This window comes from Rhamphochromis longiceps, linkage group LG3 (genome assembly GCF_057381845.1).
Source record: "Rhamphochromis longiceps isolate RC_006_pf linkage group LG3, R_longiceps_female_GT1.1, whole genome shotgun sequence".
Taxonomy (NCBI): domain Eukaryota; kingdom Metazoa; phylum Chordata; class Actinopteri; order Cichliformes; family Cichlidae; genus Rhamphochromis; species Rhamphochromis longiceps.
Genome location: NC_140559.1, coordinates 6,438,801 through 6,465,972, shown reverse-complemented (window position 1 = coordinate 6,465,972; position 27,172 = coordinate 6,438,801). Strand labels below are relative to the sequence as shown.

At 42.4% G+C, this 27,172-nt stretch overlaps 2 protein-coding genes across 5 annotated transcripts in view; one reads left to right on the top strand and one right to left on the bottom strand.

Moving 5' to 3' along the window:
- The window catches only part of LOC146672676 (uncharacterized), a 35,535-nt gene extending 32,346 nt beyond the window's left edge, over positions 1-3,189 (top strand). The window contains exon 4 of the mRNA XM_085388256.1: positions 84-3,189. Within this exon, the coding sequence (XP_085244382.1) occupies positions 84-656 (573 nt within the window). The 3' untranslated portion in view covers positions 657-3,189. The remainder of the gene's footprint in view (positions 1-83) is intronic.
- LOC146672673 (uncharacterized) overlaps positions 1-27,172 on the bottom strand; it is a 128,970-nt gene that overhangs the window by 67,174 nt on the left and 34,624 nt on the right. The gene's annotated exons all lie outside the window — the stretch shown is intronic.

Genomic DNA, 27,172 nt, shown 5'->3' with positions numbered 1-27,172 from the left:
GCAGAGATGCTCTTTATTTCAGGCGACGTTCAGGATACAAATGTTGAAGGACTGACTTACACTGTCTTTGTGTCTTTGTTTAGAAGCAGAGCGACACAGATGGATCCAGTTCTCAACCCTGTCATCACTGTGGTGGTGGGAAAGACTTTCATTGTGACCTCTGTGGAAAAACTTTCAGTCGGCAAAAGACCCTAAAAGTACATCAACATAGACACACTGGAGACAAACTGAAATACTGCAAAGAATGTGGGAGAAGCTTCACCACAACAAATCACTTAAAACAACATGAACTGATTCACAGTGGGGTTAAAAAGCACCTCTGTGATCAGTGTGGGTCATCCTTCACCACTGAAGGTCAGCTTAAATCACACAAAGGAGTCCACACAGGAGAGAAACCACACAAGTGCAGACACTGTGAGAGAAGCTTCTCACAGTCAGGTCATCGTAACAGGCATGAACGTGCACACATGGAAGGAAACTACAGCTGTGACCAGTGTGACAAGAGCTTCAGGAATCTCAGTTCATACTCTGCACACAAACGATCCCACGTTACTAATAAACTGTTTCACTGTTACCAATGTGCCCAAACATTCACCTCATTGTCTGCTCTGTGCAAACATCAGCGCGATCACTCAGGGCTGAAATCACTCCCATGACTGGATCACAGTGAATCTGAAGACACAGAAAGATCCTCTGGTCAGACTCAAAAAGCTTGAGATCAGGCTCCACAGAGTTCAGATAGAATCATTTAAACTTGTGTTGAACTGAACTGGTTGCTGGGATGAACTTCTACATAATACAGATCTTAATACAGATTTTAACTACCTGTTCCTTGATTCTTAACATTGTTGCACCTATCAAAATGAAACGCCCCAGAACCTACTCACAATGTTGGTTAAATGATTCTGTTCGTGCTTTACGACGTATATGTCGGCGGGATGAGAGGAAGTGGAGGAATGATAGACTCCAGTCATCATATGACATTTTACGTATTAGCCGCTCGAAGTTCCAAACTGCTGCCAGAATGGCTAAAGCAGCTTTTCTCTCTAAAATTATTACCACTAATGGTGATAATCCTCGAATTCTATTTAAAATTTTTAACTCTGTGGTGAACCCCTGCCCTTCTATGCCACTGCCGTGCTCCACGGGTCTTTGTGAAAAATTTTCAAACTATTTTTTAGATAAAGTTTTATCTCTTAAATCTACTCTTCCTTTGGTGACTGATAGTATGTCTATTCCTGATTGTTCTGCTACTCTTTATCAATTTGAACCCGTTTCACTCTCTACTCTGAAGCGTCTAATTGATAAACTGAACAATACTAATTTTGTACATGATGTTCTTCCATCCCGTATAGTCAAGGATTGCTTTAATGCAATTGGACCTTGTTTATTGTCCATATTGAACCTTTCCTTGCTTTCTGGCTATGTACCTTCAGCTCTCAAACAATAATTCAAACAAACAATAAGCTATAATTCAACCTGTTCTAAAAAAAAAAAGGAACCTTGATCATAGTGATTTTGCCAACTATAGGCCGATTTCTAAGCTTCCCTTCCTGGCTAAAATTCTTGAGAAGGTGGTTCTGCTTCAACTGCAGATCTACCTGGATGAGAATAATATAAATGATAAATTTCAATCGGCCTTCAAACAACATCACAGCACTGAATCAGCGCTGCTTCGTGTTTTCAATGATCTTTTACTAATGGCTGACAATGGACGCCCCTCTGTCCTAGTGCTATTGGATCTTTCATCGGCATTTGACATGGTTGACCATAACATCCTATTGGCGAGACTAGAGCACACTGTAGGCATTAAGGGCGCTGCCTTGGATTGGTTTAAATCTTACCTCTCCAATCGGCTCTCTTCGGTACATTTGGCCACATCCTCTTCTTCGGCTGTACCTGTTTGCTGCGGTGTCCCCCAGGGATCTGTGTTAGGCCCTACCCTTTTCTCATTGTACATGCTTCCCTTAAGTGCTATCTTTGAGAAATACCACATTGCTTTTCACTATTATGCCGATGATATCAAGATCTATTTTGAGTTAAACGATGATCTTGCTCTGTCTTTGAATAGCTTTCGAGAATGCATGTGTGAGGTCAAGAAATGGCTTTTGGCAAACACTCTTATCCTTAATGATAAGAAAACTGAAATTATGATTTTTGGTAGTAATGCCCTTCGTGCCAAACTTCGGGATGCCTTTGGTTTTCTCACTAGTTCTTTCTCTGACACTGTTAGGAATCTGGGTGTCTTATTTGACAGCTCATTTAAACTTGATAAACAAGTGTCTGCTGTTGTCAGATCCAGTTTTTACCAGCTTCGCCTTATTTCTAAGGCCAGGCAGTATATCCCGTATAAAGACCTAGAAAAGCTCATCCACGCCTTTGTAACGTCAAGGCTAGATTACTGTAATTCACTTTATTGTGGTCTCCACTCTACCCTTTTACATAGATTACAGACAGTTCAGAATGCTGCAGCACGCATTCTAACTAAAACCAAGAAGTTTGCCCACATTACTCCTGTCCTAGCTGATCTGCACTGGTTGCCTGTCAAATATCGTATTCAATTTAAAATTTTGTTGTTTACTTTTAAAATTACCAATAACACTGCACCAAGCTATCTTAAGGAACTTTTAAACCCATATGCTCCTGCTAGGGCTTTAAGGTCATCCTCACAGTTACTGTTGGTTCAGCCCAGATCTCGACTGAAATCTAGAGGTGATCGATCGTTTGCTCTAGTTGCACCGGAGCTGTGGAACAATCTCCCGATTGGCATCCGGGCGTCTGATTCTATTCATTCTTTTAAATCACGGCTCAAAACATATCTTTTTAAACTTGCCTTTTCTACCAGTTAAATGCTGGCTTGCTTGCAGTGACCTATTGTATTAAATTCTCTGCTATCTTTCCATTATTGGTGTCTTTTATCATGGTGGTACAGTCTTACCTTGCTATAACCTATGTGCTGCAGTTTACTCTTATTGGTGGCTTTCATCTGTGAACATAATCCGTTACTTTTATGAATTTGATGTTAATGTGTGAACTGTTTCCCTGCTGGATAGTGATCCACTGTAACTCTGCTCCTCCTTCCTGTTTAGGATTTCTGTGGCTGAAGTAAAATTCCCTCCATCCATCACTTATCCCAGCTAACCCAAAGTGAAATAAAGTTTTGCTGGTCTTAAAAAAGCATTACAATAATGGGCATTACCAATGCAAACTGAATGATACAGAAGATGAAAGAAGAGACTTTGATCAGTTAATAAAGCTCATGATCTTACGTTGGTCAAATATGATGCTCTAAATCAGAATCATCAGAATCAGAATACTTTATTGATCCCTGGGGGAAATAATTTTTTGTTACAGTGCTCCATTTTAAACCAACATTAAGACAAGACAGACAATACGCTAACTAAGAATAGTACAATATATACATATATATATACATAAGTCACTTATAAATAAATATTTGGAAAAGAAACATGTGTAGCTGTAGCAGCAAACAGTGTGTTAAGTGGATGCGTTGTACAGGGAGATGGCCACAGGCAGGAATGATTTCCTGTGTCGTTCAGTGGTGCTTTTCGGTAATCTCAGTCTCTCACTGAACGAGCTCCTGTGACTGACCAACATGTCATGGAGTGGGTGGGAGGTGTTATCCAACATTGTCTTTATCTTGGACAGCATCCGCCTCTCCGACACCACCTTGAGGGAGTCCAGCTCCATCCCCACAACATTGCTGGCTTTACGGATCAGTTTATTAAGTCTGTTGGCATCTGCGACCCTCAGCCTGCTCCCCCAGCATGCAACAGCATAGAGGATCGCACTGGCCACAACAGACTCATAGAAAATCCTCAGCATTTTCTGGCAGATGTTGAAGGACCTCAGTCGCCTCAAAAAATAGAGACGAATCAAATCAAATAAAAGTTTGAAAATAAATGATGTATTTTTAAATGCTGCAACAAATGTTCACAAAAAGTAACTATAATTAAAACCAGTTAAACAAAATCAAATGTTTGAATCATGCTTAACCAAATGCCAGGCTGGAGAGCTGAACCTAAAGTATACGTAGAAAGATTTGAACATCTGGGCCCTATTTCAGGAAGCCGGTTTAGAAAACTCAGAGTGAAAAACGATACTCAGGGTTGAGTAACCCCGAACTGTCCAACTTGGAATATTCGGTTTCAGAAAGGCCGATAACAAGTAGTTCAATCAACGCGGAGTTGCTTTAACCCCAAGTCAAGCGCGCGGACGAGGATACATAAAGCCCTGATTAGTGGAGCACAGATTAAGCGAGTCACCATGGAGACGGAGGGAAAGAAGGCGCGGTCAATGTATTTTACAGCGCTTGACGCCGAAATTCTGATGGCAGCATATGCCGATAACATGCAAATTCCGCGGAAAAAAGTAACACAGCCTCAGCTGCAAAAGAAAGGGAGCATGCATGGCAAAACAAAGCCGACAGAGTCAATGCGTGAGTGTTAATTTAAACATTGATCTAGGGATTTCCACCCATTTAACACGTTATTTTATTATATGTTATTTTATTTTTTATTCTATACATTTGATTTTGTGATGTGATTTGAGCGCAGGTGCAACCCAACAGGCCCCAAACGTTCCTGGCAGCAAGTAAAAATGAAATATAAAAATACAGTCCAAACAGGTAAGGTGTAATTGTATTATGAGCCATAGTGCTTGGTCTGTTTGTCCTATGTAAATCAATTGCAGTTAGAGGCTACATTAATTTTCTTTCTGTAAGCACTTATTGAAATTATCTGAGCACATTACAAGTACATATTTGCTTACTCTGTATGCTCAAATGTGGCCCGTTATAGCCAACAGAAAAAAAGCGGAGGCCCGAAAAACAGGTGGGGGTCCTCCACCACCACCACTCACAGAGCCTGGCCACTTGGCTTCTACATTTGTGATAATGTTGGCAGCATCACATATGATCTTCACAGTGCAGAGAACACAAATTAGCATCCATTACTATAATGGTATAATTTGTTAGTTTGAAATGCTACAGGGAACTATGTACCTGTACATTAATGCTGTGGAAAGACTTCCTGTTCACATAGTCTCCTTCATTTACTGAAGGAGCAATGATTGGAATGCGAGTGCCATCTATACAGCCAATCACGCCTGGGAACCGTGGGAATAAATGTAGAATTTAAGTGGTAGTTCAAATATCACCACATCATGAATTAAGTTTTGTTCATCCTGATACCTGCAATTTTGTGGAATCCCTCTTTGATGAATCTTGTGGGTCTATGACCGGGGAACACCACAAACCAGTACAGGAGACGTTTCAGTGCAACTGTAACATTCCTGACTGCCCGACAGACGGTAGCCTTGGAAACGTGCTCAGCGTCACCAATATTATACAGAAAGCTCCCGTTTGCAACAAACCGAAGTGCGATACAAATAATATGTACAGAACTGAGAGAATGTCCGCAATGTGTCACACGAGCAATATTAGGCCCGAGGATGTTATTCACGTAAATTATAGATTGTGCTGGAAAACGGTAACGTTCACACAGGAAATCATCAGGGAATGGTAAAATGTCCAAACGCACTCTAATTACTCTCTCCCGGCGGAGAGCTCTGCGGAGAATTCGTGCTTCAACATCTACTGGCTCTTCAAGGAAGGGACACGCCATGTCTGACACTTCCTACAGTCAGGTTTCCGACAAAGAGGCGGGGACAGTCAGGGTTAGTTGAAGTAAACCTGCTAGGGGGCAGGTCGCTTCACGGAGTGTGTCGTCATAGTGACTCACTCAGGATTAATCTAAACTCGCTTTGTGAAACCGAAAACCCAGAGTTTTCATTAACTCAGGGTGTACTTAGTCAGAGTTTGCACTAAACCAGCTTCCTGAAATAGGGCCCTGAGCAGTTTTTAATGTTTTTATCACATATAAATGTCACAGCAGTGGGTCCTGGCCCAATGCTTTGTGTTTTTGGTTTTCTTTGACTCTTGTTTTTCTTGGTTTTTGTTCTTCTTATTTATCAGGCTCTCAGTAATCTTAGTTCTCCCTCCCTCAGTGTTCATTTCAGCCTGTGTTTAGTTTCCGTTCCCGTGTCCCACGTTTCATCGTTTCATGTCGAGTCAGCCCTGTCTCTCTGTTTCCTGTGTCTCCCCAGTCAGCCCCGCCTCCCTCGGGCACTCATGTGTGATACAGAGTAATAAACCTGACTACATTTGCTACACTCTCTTTATTACCTGTTACTTTAAAATTCATACACTAATTATGTCTGCCCATCTCTCTAATGTGAAGGTCAAAGGTCAACATCCCAGTGACATAAGAATAATCCCAAAGGGGCAAAGGCAGCGGTTAATTTAGCACATTTAGCATTAAGGGTACAGCAAGGATATACTTTTACTTATTGTGGCAGGGGTGTGGTCTCTGGCCTGCTGCAGTGGAGGCTGGTGGCGGGACGTTGGACGGCACAGGTGAGGGTGATGGAGCTCATGACTCTCCCCTTTATAGTGACGGAGGAGACTGGCGTGGGGGAAGCGTGTAGTGGAGGAAGCCGAGGAGAGAGCTGGTCTTCATCGTTACCTGGCAACAGTAGCCCTCATCTGACTTTATTGGAGGATATTTACACCAGCAACACGGTTTAGTTTGATATGACGGATTAACAACATGTGCTGTGATATCCTGTTCATCTGTAATAGATACTGGATCTAATCAGTCAGCAGATATTTGATCAGCTTATTTATAATTATACTAGAAACAAATACAACTGTGTTGGTGATTCATGCAAACTTGCATATCAGCCTTTGAAGGTTTTGTAGTATTGAGAACAAAGAGGTTGTGTTAGGGCTGAAAAGCCCGACTTGTTCTCCTCTGCAGGTCATCAAATGCACCACAGAAGTTTGTATTTGCACAGCCTGTATATGTTTGATGGCTTTATTATTCTCTGTTCAAAGACAGTAAATGTGGAAAACGTCTCATGTAGAATCAGCTTCATTTAAAATGACTGCAAACATTTAGAGAACATGTGCTGCTGTTTGTCCTACATTTCAACACTGAATGAACCCTGAAAACATGATGGCAGCTGGCAGGTTGGAGTTCACATGAAATATCGGCTGTATGAAGACTGGAAATATAGATGATAAAAGCATGCAGCCAAACATTTGTGGACATGATTAAACTATCTGATCCAAAAAGCAGGAAGTGACACAGCTAGAAAGTGTGTAACAGCTGAAGTCAAATGTAATGCAGAGTTGAATCTGCACTTGGATCCATCTGTGAAAGGTCCACATGTAGGGATCACATGAGTCCTGATGTTTGTCAGTCAGCTTGATAACTCCATCTACTGTGGCTACATATACTGGGCTGGTAGCTCCACAGTGTTGGAAAGAAACTATTAAATGTGCAAAGTTTAAAATCAGAGGCTCTTCTAACACAGGAGCCATGTTGAGTTTAGATCACAGCCGACCACCGGAAATGGCTGAAATGAAATGGAATGAAGCCCATTGACAGCCAGCAGGTCTAAACAGGAACGAACCCATTTGTATGTGTGGCAATGATGTGGCTGCAGCTGACACAGGATTGGTTCAAACTAAACATCAGACACATTTCACAGAGTTCACAAATAAACTCACGTTTTTATCTTTGAAGATCATCATAAAGTAGAATTTATGGTCCAGTAGAAACAGCAGGAGGTTTGAGCCCTTCTGATGGCAAGGCAAGGCAAGTTTATTTGTATAGCACAATTCAACAACAAGGTGATTCAAAGTGCTTTACAGAGACATTAGAAACAAAAACAAATAAAAAGCATGATTTAAAATTGATTAAAACAAGCAAACAAACTAACTAATTAACAAACAAACAAAACAGTATATAAAATCAAAACAGATCAGAACAGTAGATAAAATCAGTAGTTAAATGTAAGTTTTGAAATTTAAGCTTAAAAGTGTGGATTTGGTGCTTTATTCAAATGCAGCTGAGAACAGGTGAGTCTTCAAACTGGATTTAAATAAACTGAGTGTTTCAGCTGATCTGAGGCTTTCTGGGAGTTTGTTCCAGATATAAGGAGCATAAAAGCTGAATGCAGCTTCTCCGTGTCTGGTTCTGACTCTGGGAACTGATAAAAGACCGGATCCAGATGACCTGAGGGATCTGGAAGGTTCATACTGGGTCAGGAGGTCACTGATGTATTTTGGTCCTAAACCATTCAGAGCTTTATAGACCAGCATCAGAACTTTAAAGTCTATCCTCTGACGGACAGGCAGCCAGTGTAAAGACCTCAGAGCTGGACTGATGTGGTCCACTTTTTTGGTCTTAGTGAGGACTCGAGCAGCAGAGTTCTGAATGAGCTGTAGTTGTCTGACTGATTTTTTAGGTAGACCTGTAAAGATGCTGTTACAGTAGTCAAGCCTACTAAAGATGAATGCATGGACTAGTTTTTCCAGGTCCTGTTGAGACATCAGATCTTTTATCCTTGAAATATTCTTGAGGTGATAGTAAGCTGATTTTGTTATTGTCTTAATGTGTTTTTCTAAGTTTAGGTCTGCATCCATCACTACACCCACATTTCTCACCTGGTTTGTGGTTTTTAGATGTATAGATTGAAGTTCTCTGGTGACCTGTAATCGTTTTTCTTTGGCGCCAAAGACTATTACCTCAGTTTTGTTTTTGTTTAGCTGGAGAAAATTGTACGGGGCCTTGGTCTCCTGGTGACATTGTGATATATATTTGTGTGTCATCTGCATAGCTATGACAGTTTATTTTGTTGTTCTTTATAATCTGTGCCAGTGGGAGCATGTAAATGTTAAACAGAAAGGGTCCCAAGATGGAACCTTGGGGAACTCCACATGTGATACTTGTCTGCTCAGATGTGAAGTTACCTATTGATACAAAGTATTTCCTGTTTTCTAAGTATGTCTTGAACCAGTTTAGTACAGTTCCTGAAAGACCTGTCCAGTTCTCCAGTCATTTGAGTAATATGTTGTGGTCAACTGTATCAAATGCTGCACTGAGATCCAGTAAAACTAAAACTGACATTTTTCCACTGTCTGTATTCAGACATATGTTATTAAACAGCAGAAACGGGATTTGGAGGAAGATGTTAATAGATTACCGTATTTTCACAACCATAAGGCGCACTTAAAAGTCTTAGATTTTCTTCAAAAAGTGCGGCGCGCCCTATAGCGCAGTGCGCCCTATGTGTTGTAAGGAGGACGTAGTAGAGAACACCATGAGAACGTTAAAGGGTGAAGTGTGGGCGTTGATCGTATATACCGGGACAATCGCACATACCTGTATAAAAGAACAGGTATGTGCATTATGCAGGACATCGTTGTTTTAACAACCCTGAAAATGGCAAAGAGACACGCTTACGAAGCACAGTTTAAACTGAAGGCCATCAGCTACGCGGAGGAACATGGAAATCGAGCAGCAGCGAGAGAATTTAAGGTTAATGAATCGATGGTTCGCAAGTAGAGGAAGCTGGAAAACAAGCTCCGACAGGTCAAGAATACGCAGCTGAGTTTCCGCGGACATAAGGCGATTATCGAGCAAAGAACGAGCGGGAGAAGCGTTTCGACGGTCACCATTCGGCTAAAAGCAGTTTCACTTTCACTTTTTATGAAACGGTGCCATTTTTCCATCCGGACCAGGAGTACGGTAGCGCAGCAACTTCCAGCGGATTATAAGGAAAAGCTGGCCATCTTCCGCTCCTACTGCAGCAAACACATCGGCGACAAACACATCCAGCGATGGATGACCGATGGAGACCACAGTTTCACCAAGAGTGGAAGGCAGCGCCGGGCGAGTTACGCCACAATTTGCCAATGGATTGTAGATGCTTGGGCTAACATGGCTGCTGGCACTGTTGTTCGAGCTTTCGCAAAAGCCGGCATCATTTCCGAGGAGCCGCACGGCACGGAAAGTGACTCTGACAGTGAAGAAAGTGAACCTGGCATGTTTGATGGAGATTTAGCGCAGCTGTTCAATTCAGACACAGAGGATGAGGACTTCGATGGGTTTGATTGATGATAAAAATGTGAGTACCAAACTTTGTTTTGCTCCTGCTTTATTTTTAAATATGCACACTTGTATGCTTGTGTGTTGTTGATGATGACGATTACCGGCAATAGAAATGTGAGTAAGGTACCGAATTCAGGTTTGCTCCCGCTTTATTTTTAAATACGCATACGGTACTTGTATGCGCCCTATGATCCAGTGCGCCTTATGTGTGTGTTAAATACAGTAAGGGCACACATAACTGAGACTGCGCCTTTTAGCACAGTGCGTCTTATGGTCGTGAAAATACGGTAGAAAGAATTGTACACTGTGAATCAATGCAAGTCTTTCTATATAGACAGATCTGTAATAATCCCTCAGGTAGGTTCCTCTGGGACAGTCACAGATAGAGACACTAATTCTGACATCCTTTGAAAGCCTGACTTTGAATTTTCATCACTCGTCATGCACACAGATGTTAATTCTACATATTCCTGGTACTGAACTCTAAATCAATATGAAGAAAATGCTCCTGCTAATCTGCATCTATGTTGATATCAAATCCTTTTGCAGCACATGGATAAATCTCTATAAATCTTTCAGTCTGATCAGAATGGGCACAGTGTTGTTATTGCAGCTCCCTGATGTTTGAAAAGCTAAATGTCCATTTTAAAGTGCTCGTGTGTAGGATTGTGTTTCCTTCCTTTGTGCAGTTCTTACAGTAAACATGTTTGAATGTTTCCTGTTCCCCTGATGCTTCTTCCTGTTGGATAAAATTGGTTTGAATAACATATTCTTATAGGTTTTAATGAACTTCAAACTGGGATCCACTTACAAAACTGTCTCATTTTATTGGAACGATCCACATTTGCATCCATTCACGGTACATTTGACATCTGAACACGTTTGTACACATGATGAAAGGACAGATGGTGTTTGTGTGTCCTTCTTAAACTTAGTGTGGATGTTTCATCATGTAGAACTACTTAGAACAAAGTCTTTGGGAACATTTGGAGAACACGTTTAGGAAAGTAACATCCTGGTAGAACATGTTCTTAAAGCAGAGCAGAGCTGCAACATGACTGTGAGGATTCAGAAGAATAAAGTCAGAATACTTTATTATTATGAAGACTAAAGTGCACCTTAATGCTGCCAATGAACACACATGTTCTTTGTGAAAGCATGTGTGAGCACAGCTGACGTGCACCACACTGACCCCACTCGCCCCATTTCTTCATCCACTTCTTGCTCTTGTGCTTGAAATGAGACGCAGCAAAAGTCAGAGGCTCTAAAATCCACAAAAAGGGGGCTCGTTAGATCAGGATACTGGATGTGATCCATAGAAAACATGGATAATACACCACTTTATTTGAAGCATCTGTAGCACTGCCTCAGTTCTGGATGTTTCCACAGACTCCTCTGTGCACCTAAAGGAAAGGTCAAAGGTCAGCAGCACATGTAGTTGGGACAATTCTTCAGTTGCACAAACTCTACAATTTTTTTCCTCCAATGACGACTTTTCACTTGCAGAAATGGTCCTGTGTGATTTCCAGGCTGTGATATAAAAACTAGTTCCTAATGGCAGCGACTCACTCAGTAAACATGTGTTTCCTTCACCAACCTCACACACAGATCCAATAAGATCAGGAAGTGGGCAGTATAGTGTGTTATTTTGTGCTGCACTGCCCAAACTAAAGATCTGCTGAAGTGTTGGAAATGATCCAGATGTTTATTTTGGACGATACAGCAGAAGATCAGACATGAAAGTGGAGATAACACAGAAGACCTGCAGCAAAGGGTCAGAGGTCAGACTGGGCCCCTGGATTCAACAATGAGCCAATGATCATCAAGCAGTGACTAAAGCAGAGCCCTGACGTTCTGACATTCATCACACAGTCAGAACAAATGTCTGCTGATGACTTCATCTCATGAAACGACTGATAGATGTCAGTTCATTGATCAGCTGAGCTGCTGATCTTCATCGTCACAGAAACATTCAGCTTGTTTCAATCAGTAAATAACTCCCACTACTCCCAGTTTGAACTGTTCCCACTCAAAATGCTGTGAGAACAATGATCATTGTAGGACTTCACAAACATCACGTGTTGTTTTCCACATGTAAGATCAGCAAACACACAGAAACTTCCTGTTGCCACACACGGCCTCTAAAATCTCTTCCACGCTTTCTGTCTGAAGTCCACTCTCTGTGTCGGATCCACAGGAAACAACAAGATCTTATTAACATGGTTTTCAATGTGTCTCCTTCCAAAAAGTCCAACCAATGAACAAATGTGTGTATTTGTGGAGGCCGAACAAAAGCATGACACATTTCTCTGTTTCTATAAACTGGAGTCAAACACAAACATGAAGAGTTTCACTGACAGACTCCAAAATGCCCCCACAGTGGATCAAAGGGAAATCCTACAGTGTGGCCAGAGACTCTTAATGGCTCCAACATCAACACATCCACAATGTTGGATCCAGTTCTGCCTCACAGAGTTACTAAGACACACCCTCTGCCAGCATCACAACAGCTCCACCTGCTTCACCTGCCTCCTCAGCATCTGTACACCTGAAGAGAAAAGAAAGGCTCCAACAGCTCAAATCTACAAAGGATTCATGAAGTTTCATCCAACAATAACATGTTTGCCTTCCACAGTGTGCTGTTAGACACCACTGTACCTCTGCCATTTCAAAAAGAGCAGCTTGGGAACATTTTAGCTCCAAACACTTTGTGTTTAAGTTCTTTGTTTTCTTTGTGAAGCCGACAACATCTGGAGCTTTGTGACTCATAGAAACATCATTTTGTTCTTTAGATGACAGCAGATTGGGACTGAATAATCAATCACTATCAAACCAATAAAGACAAACATGCTGATTTTACAGGAACTTTGTTGGAGAAGCTGCAAAGACATGAAACTGGTGGAGATCCCAAACCAGTTGATAGTGCTGGTTATTCCAAATAAAGCTGTTTGAGATGAAATGACTTTCTGTCCTGATATATAATAAAGATGTTGTTGTTTTTGAGCCCCTGTATTAAAAGTAGCTTAAAGTCAGCTTGAGTTTGATGTCTTTATGTCAAAGCTGCTCATGATGTTGAGCTGCTGATGGAATAAAAACAATATAAAAGCATGTAGTCCAGACTTAAATGTAGCCTGTTGTTAGCTGAGGTCCACACACAGTGTTTGACAGTGTAAAGTGTGTGAAAGGGCTGCTGGTGGAGCTCACTAGGATGAGCAGGTGACCATGTGCCACGAGGTGGAGAGCAGCTGGCCTGGCTTTGACCCGGGCCACGCCCCCTTTCTCTCTGCTTTGCTGTCACTTATCTTCACTGCTCTGTCCAATAAAGCTGAAAAAGGCCCCGAATCAAAGAAATCTGCTGCAGCCTCTGAAATGTCTTCTGTTTCCTTCCCGACGGCTTTTTCACCGTCAGCCCATCAGACAGTCCAGCAGCATTTATGATGATGTCATGATGTTGAAGAGGCTGCTACGGTGGCCTCCCATGACCCCCAGCCTCATCACAGCTGAGATGCAGACATTTGAAAACATTCAGCAGACAACTGAATAACAGTCCAACACAACAGTCTGTGTGCAGACACACACTGACCTTTCATACAGTTAAAGGAGTCAATCAAACACAGCTGGTTGAGTCATTTCTCTGTGAGTCTAAAGTGAATCTAGTATTTGAAAGTCCACTTCCTGTATTTGTTGTTGAAGACTTCTTCAGCTTCTTCTCAAGGACATCAGCTGCTTGTTTGGCAGCAGAGGCAGTTAAGAAGCTTCCTGAAAAACACTGAACAGTGAGTTCACTGTGGCATATGACAGATTCAGCTTTCTGTGTGCAAATGTGTCTGTGTCGACCTTTCAAATGCTGTTGAATCCAAAACATCAGCGGCTCCTCGGCTGCTCACTTCATGCACTTCTGTCTGTGTGACAGTCCAATGACATCACAGCTGTTTCCAGCCCCAGTGTCTCAGGACTGGACACCTTTAAACATGTCGAGGATCAAACAGCGTCCAGCTAAACACACATGAAACTATCAGAGCTGACAATCATTCCAATAACATCTAATGGTTCATGTATGTAGACACAGGACTACAAGGAAATGGCTCTCAGCATCTGGCTGTGGGAACACATGAGTCCCTGTTTGTGTTCAGATTGTGTGCATGTTTTAGACGTGTGTCACATGTAGAAACACAACAATCCCACAATGACACACAGATGTGTTTGACACAGCTGTGCAGCTGTAAGTTGTTTCTAATGATTCATTGAAGCTCTTCTAACATTCTGGAGACGATCAGTACATGAATCTGTTCAACACGACAACAATTTGACTTCAGTGTGAACGTTTGCCATTAAATAACCTTCTTCATCCAGCTGACAGCATCTTCATCCTATGATGTTAACAGTTCCTGCTGTTGATGACAAACCTCTGACAGGATCTGCTTGAGGAGCTTTTTCATGTGCAGCTCTCTGAGCTCAGGGCTGAGCTGCTGTTTCATCTTTAAGAGCTGCTGCCTCCTCGCCGGACTTGTTCTCCTCTTCTTCTCCTAATGACACCATTTCTGCTTCATATAAAATTCAATAAAGATGCTGACATGTATCTGTAGCAACAACATCATTGAATCTAGAACAACTGGAGCCAAACCAGTGGCTCTGCTGGGATCACTGGTGAGCCAACACTTCCTTGTTGATGCAGATTTCAGGGCTTCCTTTTGCTCCTCCGTTATAACTGTTCTCTCTTCTCAACACATGATGACACAAAGGAATCAGCAGTGACAAAGATGATGCTGAAGAGAAGCACACACTTCACACATATAACAGACCAGTGCAGTTACACACACCTCTGCTCAACATCAGGCCTCAAACAAAGACACAAAACACTAACTTGACTCTAAACAGAAGAAACGAGCAGCTGTTTCTGTTCTGTGCTTATTTATATTTGACACACATGCTTCTCTTTGTGCAAACACACATCGCACTATAAGGGTAACCTCGCACACAATGATTGGACAGCACAGTGATGATGCTGGGAGATCCTATACGCAGCAACACAGAAACACTGAGAACTTTAAACATTGATTATATTGAGATCAGCAGCCGACCCAGTCTAGATAAAGGCGAGCAGCTGGGACCGCTGCTGCACCACAAACAGGTTTCAGTGTTTCCATGTGTGTGTGTGATGTCTTTACTTACACTGGTCAATAGACTTTAGTCAACACATCATTGAAAGGTGTTACACATGAAATAAAAACAGTGTTTGTTCCTCTGAAGCAGCTGCATTATAACCAATCTGCTCCTTTGTGGCCGTTTAAAACAGCCTTAAATAACTGTTGTTATATTTGTTGCAGCTTCTGCTCCTCTTGGACAGACGACTCTGGAAAAGACGTTTTTGAATTTCAGCTTTTAACTGGATAAATATCGGATATATAAACGTCTGCAACAAACTGATTCCAGCTTCTACCTCATGATAGGAATGTTTTTGTGGCTCAAGATGACCTGATATCTTTCATGATGGAGACATTTGACACATGTTTCACATATTATAGACCAACAAGTTCTTCATAGCAGTTTAAATACAGGAGTCACTTTTGGGCCCAGCAGATCAAATCAAAATCAAATCAAATCATATATATAATATATATATATATATATGTCTCAACGCTGTTTCTCAATAATATTAAAAACCTAAAAACTATTGTTGTGGAAGATAGAAGTCACTGTGACAGCCCTCTGACTGTGGAGGACGTTTGTAATCCTATTTCTGCACATATGGCCAACAAATCTCCCGGCACAGATCAAATCAAATCAAATCAAATCAAATCACTTTTATTGTCACATCACATGTGCAGGCACACTGGCACAGCACATGCGAGTGAAATTCTTGTGTGCGAGCCCCACAAGCAACAGAGATGTGCAAACACAACAACACAAACGAGCAAAATACAAGAATGGCCAACCTGAAACTAATAAATATATGTACAATATATAATAGTGTATGCATTTCTGGATGTGTATACTAAATATTTTCCTACGTGTGTGTGTGTGTGTGTGTGTGTGTGTGTGTGTGTGTGTGTGTGTGTGTGTGTGTGTGTGTGTGTGTGTGTGTGTGTGTGTGTGTGTGAGTACACATTTTTACAAATTAAATAGTAAAAAATAATAAAATAAAATATATAAAAATATACAGAGTTGAGACATGTGCAAAACAGCGGCATTACTGTACAGTGTGTAGTGCATAATGTTGAAGTTCCAGTAGTGAAGCTGAGGTGTCTATGACGTGTTCAGCAGTCTGATGGCCAGATGGAAGAAGCTGTCTCTCAGTCTGCTGGTACGGGACAGAATGCTGCAGAACCTCCTTCCTGATGGAAGCAGTCTGAACAGTTTATGGCTGGGGTGACTGGAGTCCTTGATGATCCTCCCCGCTTTCCTCAGGCAGCGCTTCCTGTAGATGTCCTGGAGGGAGGGAAGCTCACCTCCAATTATCCGTTCAGAGCACCGCACTACTCGCTGGAGAGCTTTGCAGTTGTAGGCGGTGCTGTTGCCATACCAGGTGGTGATGCATCCAGTGAGGATGCTCTCAATGGCACAGTGATAGAAGGTCCTGAGGATGCGGGGGCTCATGCCGAATCTTTTCAGTCTCCTGAGAAAGAAGAGGCGCTGCTGCGCCTTCTTCACTGTTTTGTTTATGTGTACTGACCACGTAAGATCCTCAGCCAGATGTACACCAAGGAACCGGAAGCTGCTCACTCTCTCCACAGCAGCGCCGTTGATGGTGATGGGGGTGTGTACTTCTCTGCACCTCCGGAAGTCCACTATCAACTCCTTTGTCTTTGCGACGTTGAGGGTGAGATGGTTGTCTTGACACCAGTGGGTCAGGGCGCTGACCTCCTCCCTGTAAGCCGTCTCATCACCTTTGGTGATAAGACCCACCACTGTAGTGTCGTCCGCAAACTTCACAATGATGTTGGAGTTGTTAGTGGCCGTGCAGTCATAGGTGTAGAGTGAGTATAGGAGAGGGCTCAGTACACACCCCTGTGGAGCACCAGTGTTCAGTGTGATGGGGGATGAGGTGATGCTGCCCAGTCTGACCACTTGGCGTCTGTCAGACAGGAAGCTAAGATAAAACAGAGCCAATATTTCCTTCTTTATTTAAGTGACGTGTGTCACAGATGTGACCTAGTAAAGTGTAGCTGAACATTAGTAACGTTATTAACACTCTCAGCTGGTCCTTGTTCCAGACCTGAAGATCCTCTTCTTTCATTCAGCAGCAGCTTCAGGTCTCTGATGGTCCAGGGCTTGTTGTTGGGAAACAGCCCTGCTGGGATGATGGTGTCCTCACAGAAACAGTCAGTGATGCTGTTGATCTCCATCACAGAGCATGTCCCAGTCTGCAGTCTCAGTCCTGCAGGGCCTCGCTGGCTTCCTGACTCCACCCAGTCAACAACAGGAAGTGTTTGAAGTGCAGGAACAAACTGAGGCTGTGGTCAAACAGGAGTTTTTATCAATCAATCAATCAATCAATCAATCAATCAATCAATCAATCAATCAATCAATCAATCAATCTTTATTTATAAAGCACTTTTCATACAGAGAAAATGTAGCACAAAGTGCTTTACATAGTTAAAAGTAGCCCACCCCACCCTCCAACTCACTCCCCACACTCCCAATACACATATACCCCCCCACACACACACATACACACACGCGCACACTTAAAGAGTAAAAATTGGGCTGGGCTCGCATGAGCCAAGTGAGGAAACACTATAACAGGGAGCCGTCTGCACCGGGAGCCGGTCACAGACCGCAGCCTTCAGGCTGGGCACACAGCAGGAGGGAGGCCAAGGAGCCCCCCAGCCAGGCTGAGAGGACCCCCAGAGACCCAGCAGCCACGGTCAATCACAGCCCCGGTGCAGAGAGCGCCCTCCGAGGAAACACTGGAGATATGACGCAATACGATATATATAGGGTAAAATGATAAAATAAATAAGAACAGGATACAATATAAATATAAATATAAATAGAATAAGAAGATTAAAAAATTAATAAGAATAAAATTAAACAAATATTAGGTAAATCCTAAATTAATAATAGAATAACAGGATAGAATAAATAAGTATAAAATAAATAAACGCTAAGTAAAAGCTAAATTAAAAAGGTGGGTCTTGAGCCTGTTCTTAAAAACATGTACATTCTCTGCGGCCCTGAGCTCCTCCGGCAGGCTGTTCCACAGACGAGGACCATACCACTGAAAAGCTGCCTCTCCGTGAGTATGTGTCCTGACTTTAGGGACAATCAAAAGGCCAGTACGTGAGGACCTCAGGGTCCGCGAGGGTTCGTATGGTAAAAGCAGATCTGAGAGATAAGAAGGCCCAAGACCATTAAGACATTTAAAAACCAATAAAAGAACTTTAAAATCGATCCTGAAACACACGGGGAGCCAGTGCAGCGATTCTAAAACCGGTGTAATGTGGGCCCGCCCTCTGGTCTTCGTCAGCACACGAGCTGCCGAGTTTTGCAAGAGTTGTAAAGTTGAAATATTCTTCTTAGGAAGACCAGAGAGCAGGGCATTACAGTAATCAATGCGACTGGTAATAAAAGCATGCATCAGCATCTCCGTGTTGGCCCGAGAGAGAATAGGGCGGACTCTGGCTATATTTTTTAGATGATAAAATCCAATTTTGGTTACATGTTTAACATGTGGGATAAAACCAAGCTCAGAGTCAAAAATAACACCCAGGTTTTTCACTTGTAGCAAAGGACATAGTGAAAATGCCTCTAATTTGGACAAGAGTTTCTCTCTCTGAGCCTCAGGACCGACAATTAAAACTTCAGTTTTGTCCTGGTTAAGCTGTAAAAAGTTTTCTGCCATCCAAGATCTTATATCCAAGATACAGTTAAAAAGGGCATCCATTGGTCTGGTGTCATCAGGAGACACGGAGATGTACAGCTGCGTGTCATCAGCGTAACTGTGGAAGTTCACTCCATGCCTCCTGATGACACCGCCGAGAGGGAGCATATACAAATTAAAAAGTACAGGGCCTAGAACCGACCCTTGAGGCACACCACATGTCATTTTATGGATCTTAGAGGAGCATGTATCCATACTCACCATAAAAGATCTGTCAGAGAGATAGGAAGTGAACCAGTTGTGTACAGCACCAGAGAGGCCCACCATGTGTTTCAGTCTGTTTAAAAGAATAGCGTGGTCTACTGTATCAAAGGCTGCGCTTAGATCCAGCAGCACCAGCACTGAGAGCTTTTGGGCGTCCCAGTTACATCTAAGATCATTTAAAACCTTTAGGAGAGCAGTCTGTGCTGTGGTTCACCCTAAATCCAGACTGGAATATCTCCAGGATCTGTCTATCATTGAGAAAATCAGTAATCTGAGTAAAAACAAGTTTTTCTAAGACTTTACTTAAAAATGGTAAGTTGGATACAGGTCTGTAGTTATTAAAATCATTACAATCCAAATTGCTCTTCTTCAGAAGGGGCCTCACCACCGCCGTTTTAAAGGCAGCAGGGAAGACACCCAACTGAAGAGAGCAATTCATCATGTATAAAAGCTCAGCCTCAAAAAATCCATAAAGTGTTTTAAAGAGTGAAGAAGGGATTGGATCTAAAAGACATGTGGTGGGTCTCACTGCGGAGAAAACTTTCTGAAGGTTCTCAGCATTAACCAGGACAAAGCTGTCCAGTGTCTCCTCAGGTACAATCGAGCCCTCAGATGTGTTTAAAATCATATCACGATTAGATAAAATATCAGATCTGATGGCGCTGACGTTTCCCCTGAAGTGGTCTGCAAACTGCTCACAGAGCGAGTCTGTGGGGGTTCTTTTGGAGCTTTTAAAATCAGGGTTAAATAAATGATCTATGGTGGAAAAGAGGACCTTGGGATTATTTTTGTTATTACTGATTATTTTGGCGAAGTATGAATTTCTTGACTTCCTTAATGTATTATTGTACATTTTAAGTTGCTCGCAAAATATTTGATGGTTGATAGTATTATTATTTTTCCTCCATCTCCTTTCTGCTGTTCTGCAATTTCTTTTGAGTTTTTTGACTTCTTCGTTTCTCCAGGGTGATGCATGTTTTACGTTAATCTTTTTGGTGGTGAGTGGAGCAACGGAGTCAAGGCTTTTCTTCAGTTTGCTGTTGAAATGATTAAAAATCAAATCGCAGGGTGCAGGTAAAATCACAGGGGGGCATTCGTCTAAAACCCTGGTAAGATTTGCAGCCACTTCAGAGGTTAGATAGCGCCTCCTCACAGTTCGCACCGAGGTCTCCCGCTGAATAAAACCGGTGATGTTAAAAAACACACAGTAGTGGTCAGAGACAGCCAAGTCAACAACAGAGGACACGCTGGTGGACAGCCCATGGGTGATGACCAGGTCCAGAGTGTGTCCTCTGTTGTGAGTCGGCTGCGTGACGTGCTGGGTAAAATCCAAACAGTGAAGAATGTTTAAGAATTCTTTTGTTGCAGGATCAGAAGGATTATCTATGTGCAGGTTAAAATCACCGGTTAAAATTATCATGTTATATTTTGAATGTATGTTTGTTAAAAATTCTGAGAATTCCTTGATAAAAGCAGCACTGTCTTTAGGTGGTCTATAAATTGTGACAGATAAAACTGGAGGGCTGCTGAAAACAATAGCATGGAATTCAAAAGTGGTAAAATGATCAAATAAAATTTGTTTGGTGGTGTGTGTGTTGTTGGTTAAAGATGCAGTCCCACCACCTCTCTCACCACTTCTAATACAAAAAGAGAAATTAAAATTTGGTGGGGAGGCCTCAGTGAGAACAACTGGTGCATCCGAACCCAGCCATGTTTCAGTTAAAAATAAACAGTCAAGTTTATTATCTAAAATTAAATCATTAATAATAAAAGACTTGTTCGACAGAGAGCGTACATTTAAAAGTGCCATACTGATTGAGACTGGTGGATTTTTGACAATAGAGTTGGATGGATGTTGATATTTTTGAAGAGGCCGGAGGTTATTAATGTTTTTGGAGTTACTGGATTTATGATAATTCTGTTGCTCTCTGTTTGTGATTATGACGGGTATTGTGTTGACTGTGGGAGAGAAAGGTCCTAGTCCAGAGTTTTGTGTATTACTGTTAAAAGTGGAACAAATATAGGAGCTGGGACCAAGGGGACATCAGTCAGTAGCAGACGGATCAGCAGGTAATGTCAGTTTGGGGTAGTGACAGGGCGATGTGCGGCAGTGCTGTACGCCAAATGCCAAATTGGCGGACAGCAAACGGCATCCCCAGGCGTTGAGGTGGAGCCCGTCTGCCCCAAAAAGATGCCTCCTCTCCCAGAAGGCATCAAAGTTGTTAATAAAACCCAAGCCGTGGGAGACACAGGCGGAGGAAAGCCAGGTGTTAAGGCTGAGCAGCCGGCTGAAACGGCCTATCCCTCTGCCACAGGTGGGGGTGGGCCCAGAGATAAAAGCACTCACCTGCAACTGACCAAGGAGGCTGAAGAGTTGGAGGAAGTCCAACTTCAGCAGCTCAGATTGCTGTTTGGGGATGTCATTGGTGCCGATGTGGATGATGAGCCGGTTAACCTGTGGGTGGGATGCCAGAATGTTGGGAATTCTGTCCACTATGTCAACAACAGTGGCTCCCGGGAACGACAGCGTGAGCGCCACCCTCATCCGCACGTTCCTGACGATGGAATCCCCGAGGACCAGCGTGGAGAGAGGAGGTGCCACCAAGGGCTGTTGGCCATCTGAGACGCCCGCGCCGCGACACCGGGGGTGTTCAGATGGAGATGCGCCAGCCGGACTGCGTGAGTGACTCCCAGGTTTAGCTCTGACTCTACGCTCTGCTGAATCCTTTGAACCTGCTGATCAGTAAAGCTCTACGTGCTGCAGCAGATTGACCTCATCTGTGTTCACAGGTGTGGACCTCAGCGCTGAGGTGCAGGAGAGTTTCATTCAGTTCTCCCTGCAAACAGCATCCAGCCTGGAAATACTGTCATCTTTCCCACAAATGGTGCTCTTATCTCAGAGAAGAAATCTGATGTAAATAACTGCAATCAACAGTGATGTTCTGCACAGATCACTTTTCCATTTTGCTCTCTAGATGAGTCCCAGCTGCCTGACCTTGTGTCCAGGTGATCGTCTCACTGAGGAGCTTTTGTTCTGAAAATCTCACGTCCATCACCTGTTTCCTTTTTACTATCTCTGCTCTTTCTTTATTCACAATGCTCATAATATCACACAATTATATTCATCACCTGCATGTTTTTATCCAGCTGCTGTTAGAACCAAACAAATAAAAAGGATGAAAAGCCTGAAATCCTTTGATTTATTACATTTGAAACAAATATGAGAGCATCCCTAACAGCACAGCTGAGACCTTTGTTTTAATCAAGCCTTTGTATCGACACACTTGTAAAGATTCATATACAAAACATAATAGAATAAATCAATATAAAATACACATAATCACAAAAATGCAGCCATGTTGTGAGTTTGCATCTAAAACATGCATGTTTCCCTTTGTACAGGCAGATTTACAGCAGACAAAGCAACACGCTGATCGACTTTGACCGCTGCAAAAACAAAATACCCACCAAGTCTGAAGTCGATCAGAGGAACTGTTGACAGACTGACAGACATACAGATGCTTGATTCATTAGTGCGATTAAATGTTCTTCTTTAGCAGCATCACTTCATGTGTTTGTGTTCCAGGAATAAAGGTCTGTTTAAACTGGACGTCTCCTCAGCATCACTCGTGCTGTCATGGTTTCAAAGCTGTGCAGAAAGAATCTGAGGGATGATACAGAGGTGACCAAAGTTACAAACATCCAGCTGTGCTGCAAATGTTTGCAGAGCTCCAAACTCTTTGGCTTTCTGCAGAGCAAGTATGGAAGAAGCACCTGAGCTAACTTCAGTTTAGACGATATGAGGAAAAATGCTGCTTCCCAAAGTTTCCTACAAGTATCCAGTTTATATTTAGAGAAGCGAAGGCTCTTTATCCTGACAACTACTCCCTGGTGGATCCCTGTCCTGTGACAGCAGCAAAGACTGTGTATCAGTATCATCAAAGCCACTTCAATAACCAGTGTTTAAAGCTCTCTAGCAGATGGACTTCAGTGGCAGCAGCCTCTGTCTGCTGTGTACAGAAGGTTCTCTGATGAAGCACACAGCAGATGCTGCACTACAACAGCAGCAGCAGCTCAGCTTCAGTTTGGTTCGACGCCCTTTTTGACCTGTGAAACAGCAGAAAATGAAACATTTCAACACCCGTTTGTTAGCGTGAGCTATTCTGCTGTTTTTCATCATTTCACAGGTGAAATAAAATCACATTTACTTCCTGTAGGAGTGATCGTGTCCAGCCTGACTGAGACCATGTGCTCCATCCTGCACAGGTAATAAACCTCTGACATGAAGGGCTGTCAAGTAGTTTTAGACAAATGGGGGTAAAAGAGACGTTAAAAGCTTAAAGAGAAACTACATTTTCTAAGAACTGTCTGACGTTCACCTCTCACTCTCAGAAACTATACAGACTTTCTTTGATTCACTAGTGAGATAAAATGCATTTCTTGGACAACATGACTTTGATATATTTGTTTTCCAGGAGCAAAGGTCTGTTTATACTGGCGAGCGATGCAGGCAGGAGGACTCTTTACACTGTGACTGACTAATCAATCTCTTCATCATGACTTCTGCTGTCATGGTTTTAAACCTGCGCAGTGGAGAAAAGAAGCTGAAAGAAGCTTCCTGCAAGTATCTGATGTGTCTTTAAAGAACTAAATCCTCCTCATCCTCACAGATACTCCCTCCTTAACCAGTTTCTTAAACTAGCTAACAGGTGGAGCGACACCACTGCGTACCAAAGGTTATAAAGTTAACCACACAGCAGACACTCTCGGTACGTCAGCTGTGTGGAATCGAGTTGTTCCTGCATTAATACACATACTGAAGGAACTGCCCTGAGAAAGGTGAACTGAAGCTTTGATGCTAAAGTTAAGAACCTTTTGTTCACACTGGCAAGTGTTCAATGTTACCATTTATGCCAGTTTATTAATAAAGTACTTTTAAAAACAGCAGCAGGGCTGACAAAAGTGCAATAAAACCAAAAATCTATGAAACAGCAAATAATGAAATATTTTCATTTCAAGACCTTTTTATTAACTCTTCTCCGGGCTTTATAGCACATTTACTTGTCTTACACTCTTTCAGTTGATATGAGTGACCAATATCTAATTCATTAGCTCACTAGTGCTTTACTGTTATATTCAGTCTGCTGACTGAGATCAGGTGACATTAAAAAAATCGCTAGTGAATGAAATGTGAAAACAAAAATCATTGTGATCAAAGCTCTCTTGTTTGCTCTGAGGCACTAAAGCCTGCACAGGTAATAAGCTTCTTGGCTTTAAGTGAGGATTTCCATTCGTTTGCAAGCAAATGAAGAAACAAAAGTTTGTACGGACTTTAGCGCCCTGTTGTCCTCATGTGTGGACGTCACATTTTGGGACGTTTAGACCAAAATACAAAGTTTTGCTCCACAAGGACCTGATTTGCACTTACGAGGTCATTATCCTGCCTCTGTTCTATCGACATTTAAAGCGAATATCCTCATATGTGGATCTCATTTCTCTCAGAAACAAAGTTCTGGTAATTCTTTGTTTGTACATGAATCAGGTCCCAAACAGCCCAAATAGCAAAGAGACTTTAAAAATGCATGAAAGAGTTCAGGTCTTAGGAGGTTAAAGCTCTAAAAGAGAAACTCCAGTGAAACAAGTTGAGGTGACCACGTGTGTCGTGTGTGTTGTTGTCACATGTTACTCTGCACGCCAGCAGGTGGCGACAGGTTAATCTGGCCCTGCTTTGTTTGTCCTTTTGGAGCAAAAAGCCTGTTTTTCTTGTGTTTTTAACTACATTTGATCATCACGTTGCTGATATCGTCTGATCTGCATCCCAACTGCTAAGTTTGTGTTATTTAGGTTGTTTCTTTGAATGTTTCTCTTGCTAACTGTCTGAGGTTCACCTCTCACAGAGTGAACATAATTCTGCCCTTGTAGGATTAAACTTTGTGGTTGCAAAACCGTCCATTTGTTTACCACAACTGACATGTTTCTGAATCCATCCCAGAGCCGAGGGTTTGTGTAAGTGGGTTTTTAGTGTGGGTTTTCGTGCTGGCAGGGAGGCAAAAGGTGATTTCAGTGTCTACTATATAAAGAGGCAGCAGCTTCCAGATCTTCATCTGTGTTCTCCTCCATCATCATTTCACTCATCACATGGCTTCACATCTCAGCCTTCTGGGAGTGGTGCTGTGCTCCTCATGGTATCTGCTTCTGAAATCCCACCTCAGGCAGACTTTGATTTACAGGCAGCAACAGTCATCCATAATGGTTCTTATTTTACCGCCCATCTAGTTTCATAACCACATGTCCAACTTAGGGTTGCAGGAAGGGGAGCTTCAGTACATGTTCACGTACTGTGTTGTGTGATATACTACAAGTGTTTGTCCCATAAGTATTTGGACAATGAACTCTGCTGTAGCTGTGTCTCTGTCCAAAGTAAAACAATCAGGATGTGTTGAAGTGCAGAATCAGAGTTTTAATTGGAGGGATTTAACAAAAGAACTGCTTTAACTGCTTACTGGCTGCGTTCAGCTGTTACTCACAGGGCACCACAGTGGGTGACTGTTCATGTGTGATTGGACACATTTTTAGGCCTGATGCCATTTCTGACACAACCCCAAAGAGATGTTTTGTCTCCTCCTGAGATTCAGCCGCTGAGCTTCCACTTGGTAGGCAAATGTGTAAAGAACTATATTCAGGGGCGTTTTTAGCCCGTTTTGGGGGGTGCTTCCCAAAATGGATCAAAGCACCCCCAAAGATTTCTTACTTTTTTGACAATATTTGGTGTTTGTGTGATACACTACAAAAATATAGAAAGTATACAGTACTTGGTTGAGATCTTTTAACAACAGAAGTATAGATACCCCCCTCCCAGAATGGTTTGTTCCAGCTCGCCTCTCCCCTGCTCTGGCTCTGGTGCCCTTTGTGCCAGAGAGATGGTGGCTGAGACGCAGCAGAGCGGAGGTGGAAGTGCCTGGCTTAAAACAGGACATGTTAGCTGCATTTAACCTTCAGTTACTCTTTATATAGTTGGTAGGAGTCAGACCATGTTTCTGTTTACCTGAAAAACATTACACCAGGTAACCTGCTGGGTTAAACGTGTTTTCCGACGATGTTTGCTGCCCTACAATCCGTCCTGCTCTGTAGTAAAATCAGAGACATTTGACCGTCCTGTTGCTCCCATTGAAATGTATACAGCCTGTTTAAAATCTAAAACTTAAAACTGTCCGTAGCTGCTGTTGTTACCACTGTCCTGTTAGAAAAGGAAGGAATGAGAGAAGCTGCTCATTTTGTCACATGTGCCGATATTAAACCCAAGGTACTTACCAGGTAACTGACTGGATTCCCATTAACCTTATAACTCCTGTTGTGTGTGTGTGTGTGTGTGTGTGTGTGTGTGTGTGTCAGTCAGGTTCATAATGGATATAAGGACGTTTTTTCAAAAAAAGCAGCAACATTCAGGTAAAAATGAAAGAACAAATGATCCGTCAATAAAGGATAATGTTGGATCAGTGTTTCAGTATTTATGTCTTTTATTTGATGTTCATGTGTTTGGTTTTTTGCCTTTTGGTTGAAAGTACACTGAGGGAGGACTTTTTTATTAGTGGTTTCAATAGTATTTTTTCATATTAATGTAATTTTTTCATCTAATACAATCTATTTGTGTAGCCACTAAGACTGGTGGACCTAAATCTTCACCTCCAAGTCCGTTCACATACAAGAGGAAGGGGAGTGAGCGGGTCAGCGCTCAGGGCACAGAAACTAAACTGGCTTAAAACACCATTTATTTCCATAAAAAAAAAAAAACACAGCCAGAGTCACAAATACAAGATAAAATTCCCCGTATACAATAAAAATATTGTTGCAACCCGCTAAAAACCCTGCCGGCAGAAATAACTATACACTATTAAAACAAGGCTAAAACATGTTTTCCATAAGCTAAAATTACCCTCCCACAGTCCCATAATCCCACAGTCCAGCCACACATGGGCGAGTGGTCCTTATATGAAAGAGACAGGAGAGGAACTTCTCTTCCAGTATGGTAAGACTCGTCAGCAGCAGACCAGGGAGGAGGCTCCTATCGCAGACCTGTCTCCTGCTGACAGTGCGTCGCCGCACA